Source organism: Pundamilia nyererei, unplaced genomic scaffold, assembly GCF_000239375.1.
Source record: "Pundamilia nyererei isolate P.nyererei 1_Seehausen unplaced genomic scaffold, PunNye1.0 scaffold00002, whole genome shotgun sequence".
In the NCBI taxonomy this organism is placed as follows: Eukaryota; Metazoa; Chordata; class Actinopteri; order Cichliformes; family Cichlidae; genus Pundamilia; species Pundamilia nyererei.
Genome location: NW_005187403.1, coordinates 6,288,146 through 6,294,505, shown reverse-complemented (window position 1 = coordinate 6,294,505; position 6,360 = coordinate 6,288,146). Strand labels below are relative to the sequence as shown.

At 44.9% G+C, this 6,360-nt stretch overlaps 1 protein-coding gene across 1 annotated transcript; it reads left to right on the top strand.

Annotated features, from left to right (window-relative positions):
* The first annotated feature begins 2,538 nt into the window (after positions 1–2,538).
* LOC102209680 (dnaJ homolog subfamily B member 5) lies at positions 2,539–6,335 on the top strand. Its single transcript, XM_005720294.2, has 4 exons — positions 2,539–2,772; positions 3,353–3,611; positions 3,957–4,489; positions 5,396–6,335. Exons 1-4 carry the CDS (start codon positions 2,665–2,667, stop codon positions 5,627–5,629), a joined length of 1,134 nt encoding a protein of 377 aa, XP_005720351.1. The 5' UTR covers positions 2,539–2,664; the 3' UTR covers positions 5,630–6,335.
* The last annotated feature ends 25 nt before the right edge of the window (positions 6,336–6,360 follow it).

The window sequence follows — 6,360 nt, the reverse complement described above, 5'->3', positions numbered from 1 at the left end:
GGGGGGCTGCTGTGGAGATGGCACGCTTTGTGTTTTTATAGTTTTGGGGATTTTTTGCTTTAGTTTTTTTTTGGCTGTGAATGCAAACTGGTGAGGGTCCAGGCTGGCTTGAGATGGAGTCTTTGATGTACTTGAGAACCAGCCTGTCGACACATTTCACCAGAATGGAGTGTGCGCCGCGGGCTAGCAGCCCTTTAGACTCTGCAGGCTTTCAGAGATGATTGTTGGCTTATTTGAAGCAAGTGGCAACACATTTAAGTGACAGCGATGTGTTGAAAATTTATGTAACACCAACAGCCAGCCAGGTTCAGGTAATATCTCAAATTTTCACAAGATATTTGAACACTTACAAGGGTTTTTTCTTTTTTAACACGTTCAGTTACATAACACTAAGCTGTCTTTTTCTTCTACAGCTGTTTGCTGCTAGCTGCCCAGTGCTTTACTTGCATAGGTTTGCATTTATTGACGACAGAATTATACACAACTGCACCTACTGTACGATCTTATCCGTTCAGTAAAGGCTACTAAAAACATCACAAGAGGGGGAATAGCATTGAAAGGAGGACAAATTGAAATCAATGGGAAAATCCAGCAACAGCAAACATGGTGGTTAAAGTAAATTCCAAGGGGGAGAAAAGGATTTCAAAACCTTATTTTAATTTGAGTTATCTTAGATAATCACAATCACTGCTAGGATAAGTGCTTGGTGGTGTTATGAAGATGGATATCTGCTGACAAGACTTACTTATAGAAGGATTTGGATACTATTCTGACCTTTTAATCAATCTCCATTAGCAGCTCTTTACAGTACAGAAAATCAGCTTTGGCTCTTGGTCCCGTGAACATCTAAATGTGGTTTTCTTTTGAATTATGGTCAATATATAAAATATGAGGAGTTTGGCATGTGACAGAGTGGAATCCAGAGCAACACAATAACTCCAACTAACTGTGATGCTGCCCCCAAAAATGATAATTTTGAATTCCGTCCTCTGCTGTTATACTACATTAGCTTGATATCTAAGTCAGGTTTTAGACACTTAGAATTTATACTACCTTTTTCCTGCCGCCCGACTGTATTATAACAGTTTCTATTAACTGTCTGATGAAAGATTTGAATTACATAACATAACAGACGTCTGATTAAAACTACCGTGTAAAGCAGCAGTCTAGTTAGTACCCCTGTCATGTTAAACAATGGTTTTGTCACTCCTTCTTATTTTCTTATTCATCTCACAAGCCCTCACATTTCTCTTGAAAGGATAAAAGACTAAAATACCAAACTCTGTGTGAACCATCATCTCCAACCAACTACAGTTGTTCAGATGATGCATCACTGATCCCTACATATACACACACTATACCCATCCATGTATCCCTCCTCTTCCTCTTATCTAACCCTATCCCAGCTGCCATAGGGTGAAAGGCAGGGTACACCATGGAGATGTAATCAATTTCTTGCAGGGCTAACACCGAGAGACAACAAGCATTCGCACTCACATTCACTGCTATGGCCAATGTAGAAGTACCAGTTAACCTACCCCCTCAAGCTGCATGTCTTTGGACAGTGGGAGGAAGCCTGATGGTCTCAACAAAGTCCAAAGAGTAAAAGTGGAATTTATGACAGACATCATGTGTCTGAAAACTGTTCATAACAAGGCGCTCCTTGAGGTGGTGCCATATTCGTTTCCTTTCAATAGCTGGGACCACATCTTTATTATCCTCATCTAGATTTGACAGTCGTAGATAGAGAATCATGTACTATTATCTACATAACAAAATAGTCACAATACATTTTAACTGGAATACATTCCCCCTGCAACTGAATGAGCATTGCCTTACAGTATAAGGTGCACTGTGATGGCTCATAATGTGAATTTAAAAGCAATGATATATAAATATGATGTATACATATAATTATTTTGAATCGATCTGAATCAAACTAGGTGTGAAGGACACGCCCTTTTACCTGAGGGCATCTTGCCTAATATGGGTATTATGGCATTATTAATATGTACTTCAGAAATGGCTATTCCTAAATTATTCTGCATACCCACCAACATAAAGACGATTTAGTCATTTTTGTTCCTCCCATCCACTGAAAAAATGTTTTTAATCTGTAAAAAGAACGACAAGGCGTGAGCTTAAATGCAAAAATGGCACTCGAGGACAGGGGCTCCATCACCCAGCAGGGTATGTTCTGTCTGGAGTTTGTCTGGGCAGACAGCACTTATGAGTTCTTTTTCATAACTGTGCCTGTTCTGTCTGTGGAAGGAGAAAAAAAAGAGGACTCGGTGTACCGAGTCGTGACTGCTCAAATCTGCCTTAAAGAACTCCGGAAACAAGTCTCGAGATGGAAAAGGGAGGCTGCAACATCCGCGTGATCATCGCCCGAGCGCCAATAGCTCTTCACCGAGAGCGCTGAGGACACCGGCATCCCCTGCCGCGCGTGAGGAAATGGGCGGGTCCGGGGAAAGCTCAGTCACACCGCGTGGGCGGATGGAGCGGCTAGTGGGAAAGGAGGGGGGAGCCGCCGCTCTGGTATTTAACGGAGAGCCGAGGAGAGCTCAGACAGCACGGAAAGCGAGCGGAGCAAGCGAGCGGAGCGATTTCAGCACCAGCCCCGAGGACAGCGACACACGTAGCACCACAGCTAAGTTTCCCATCATGGTTCTCATCTGGACCCAGTTCGGTGTGAAGCACAAAAATGGCAATGTCAAGTGCAAAGTGCGAGTTATGCACAGGGGGGACAGCTCCGGCTCCTCGTCTTCAGCGGTAAGTTTCGCATTTTTCGCGGGGAAGTTTCTGGGGCTGTTTGTCTTTAGCATGTATGAAGTGTGTAAAGCTGCACGGTGCTGACAGTTCGTATGAATGACACCGTATAATTAAACAGTGTGTATAGAACTGGCACATTACTGTTGTACCGGATTCATTCATATGTAAGAATTGCCGGCTCGCTTTCAGCCAATCGCTGCAGAGTATCTCAGTCGCTGAGGTGGGGAAGAGTCTTTTGCCTCTTATATGACTTTCCCCCATCACGTTGTGCTGTGCATGAGCCTATGAAATTCATGGATATGTGACCGCACATGCAGCAGCACGGAGATAAGGGTGTTTTCCCATTGAGACTCTGTTAGAGGTGGGGGGATTTTCTGCATATTAATAGATATTCTGCAGCAGTTTTTTGGAAGATATCTTGAGCATCAGCTACTCTGTTTAACATTCTAAGTGATAGAGGTTTGAATTTGCATGCTTATTCGCCACTGCTTGGCAACACTTGGGATACAAGGTTGGCGCAAGCTGATGTTTAAAAGGTGAAGAAAGGTTTTTAATGTGACATTTTTGTGTGTTTTCGCAGGAAAGCACCAGGTCAGAGCAGGACGTGCCCTGTCTGCCCATCAAACCCGCAGGCAAAGACTTCTACAAAGTCCTGGGCGTCTCCCCTGAATCCAATGAAGATGAAATCAAGAAAGCCTACAGGAAAATGGCCCTCAAGTTCCACCCAGACAAGAACAGCGATGCTGACGCGGAGGACAGGTTCAAAGAGATCGCAGAAGCCTATGAGATCCTGACTGACCCCAAAAAGAGAGGCATATACGACCAGTTTGGAGAGGAAGGTGAGGAAGGGCGAGAATCTGAAATTGTGATTGCTAGCATTTTAAATAGCTTCACTAGTAACTGCCATCTGAGTGATTAGTGTAGTGTGGGCGATTAGATTAACTATTCATGTCATCATCAAATGCTAAATATTGATGTGTGATGACTCCCACTCCTATAAAACAAGCTCAACATGTGAAATGTGACAGCTGTGAGGCTGATTAGCTATTGAGGGAGAAACAGAAGAGTTTTCTTGGTCTCTACAACATTTTAGAAAAGGTGGCATGAAGAGAACTTAGGGAACATTAAATTAGGAGACGTTCTGCAGCAATTTGACTTGAACCTGTTTTCTTTCCCCTTTTCAGGCCTTAAAAACGGAGGCAACATTTTCCGCAGCAATTTCCACGGCGACCCCCACTCCACCTTCTCCTCCTTCTTCAATGGCTCTGACCACTTCGACATCTTCTTTGGCAACGAAGAGGGCGACGACGACCTCTTCAACCCCTTCAGACGGTTCACCTTCAGCCACGTGAGCGGGTCTGCAGGCCCCGACGGTGGCCTGCGGAAAGGCCCGAGGCGCTTGCAGGGCGAAGTGGTGGTGCACGACCTGCTGGTGACCCTGGAGGAGGTGATGCAGGGCTGCACCAAGCATGTGAAGATTACCCGCAGCCGCCTCAACCCAGACGGCCGCACCTTGCGAACAGAAGAGAAGGTGCTGAATGTGGTGGTAAAGAAAGGCTGGAAATCGGGAACCAAGATCACCTTCCCCAGGGAGGGGGACGAGACCCCCAACAGCGCCCCCGCAGACATCACCTTCATTCTCAGGGACCAGGAGCATCCTCAGTACAAGAGAGAGGGCTCCAACCTCGTCTACACGGCCAAGATCACCCTTAAAGAGGTGAGTTTGGTGCATCGCCATCAGATACATTATGAAACATATGAGTGGCCTATACTCAGTTACACTTACACCTACTCAGATAAAGGCTAAGATCTATGCACCACTTCTTGTCCTTTATATAACCATTGAGTAACGTTCTTTCTTAAATGCCAGAGAAAATCGATTCCTGAAAAAAAACAGCAGTAATACATAAGATTGAAGGTCCAATCTCTGCCAAATGCAGGGAGGGAGGACAATATCTTTGATTGCAGTCTGAGGAACAGAACAGAGTGTTCTGTTATGGGCATCTGAACCCCTCAGCTTACAGCGGGCTGACAGACCCCCACAAACACAGAAACAGCAGTAAGCCTGCCAACGCCTCCGTTTACCTCATCAGCCCCTGCAGAGAGAGCGAGCAAGCAGGAGCTAAATTTAGCTCCCAATACTGACTGCCCCCACGAATTGCACTTCACCCTCCCTCACAACTACTATGCTGGCTGCAGACTTCTCTGCTTGTATAAGGCAGGCGCCTTTTTTTTTTTTTGGCTCACTCTGTCTCTGGCTCTCGCTTCCACCAGCCCACACACAGATTAGCAGGGTAGCAGTCACAGAGAATGACATTTCAAAGAGCTCCTCCATCTTCCTATGGCTCACTTCAGTCACTAAAACACTTAACGCCCACACTGAGCCAGTAAATGGAGCAGCGATTATAACATCTGTAACACCGGTCTGTTGCATAACGCAGAAAATAACACAGAGAATTGTTTCAGAAGGACAGACACCCCACATTTATCTCTTATGCAACTTGACACTTTTAGAGAAACTGGATTCCACTCGTAATTAGGCCACTCAAAAAAGAATTGTGAAACAGGTTAAGAGCTTCATGGGTCTGCAGGGCTAACTCTCTCTTTCTTCTCTTGTCTTCAGGCTCTCTGCGGCTGCACAGTAAACGTTCCAACGCTTGACAACCGGATGATGCCTCTGCCTTGCAGCGATGTCATCAAACCCGGTGCCGTCCGCCGGCTGAGGGGCGAAGGCCTTCCCCTGCCCAAAAGCCCATCCCAGCGAGGCGACTTGGTGGTTGAGTTCCAGGTGGCCTTCCCAGACAGAATCCCACCACAGTCCCGAGAGATCATCAAGCACAGCCTGGCACAGTGCTAGCCGGGTGACTCTTACCAGTTCTTACCAGTTCACAAACACAGCCTTGCCCGAGGTGCTATCACAACCAAATCACAACCTCTTATTGTGTTTGGAAGCGGCAAGCGGCGCATAAGCAAGTTGTAGATCACGTGCAACTTTGTGCGAGGAGATGACTTTCTGCGGGCGCTCGGCACGATGCACACCAACTTAGCAGTGCTGTGCGAGCAGTGAGTTGACAGCTGATTAATGGGGGTCTTTGGTATCTGAGGGCATCCATTGACTCGATAGCCTTTCTCTTGAATGAGTTATCTGTACTGTTATACTTGCAAACCTTTCGCAGGATATCAGTGTGCTATTCAAGTCTGTATAGACTTCCTTAAACCTCAATGGTAGAAACATGTAAGGGAAATAACACAACTTTAGTATTATTATTATTATTACTTCTACTACTGTCATCATTATAGTTATATGGTGTTCATATGACTGATCTTTTGCATTGATTTATTACAATAGCAAACATACTTGTCTACAAAGATCTACTTTGTGTACAAAATGCTGAAACACTGTCTCTAAAAGAGATTCATCTGTCAAATGTTCTATTGAATGATTTGAAATGTCTGTATATAATCTGCGATGAGCCACCTGCTGATGTATTATTATTATTGTTATTATTACTTGATATAGAGATGTTTGGAAGCATGAAAAATAAAGAAAAAGAACAATTTGACTTCTGTTTCCGCCTCACTATTGGA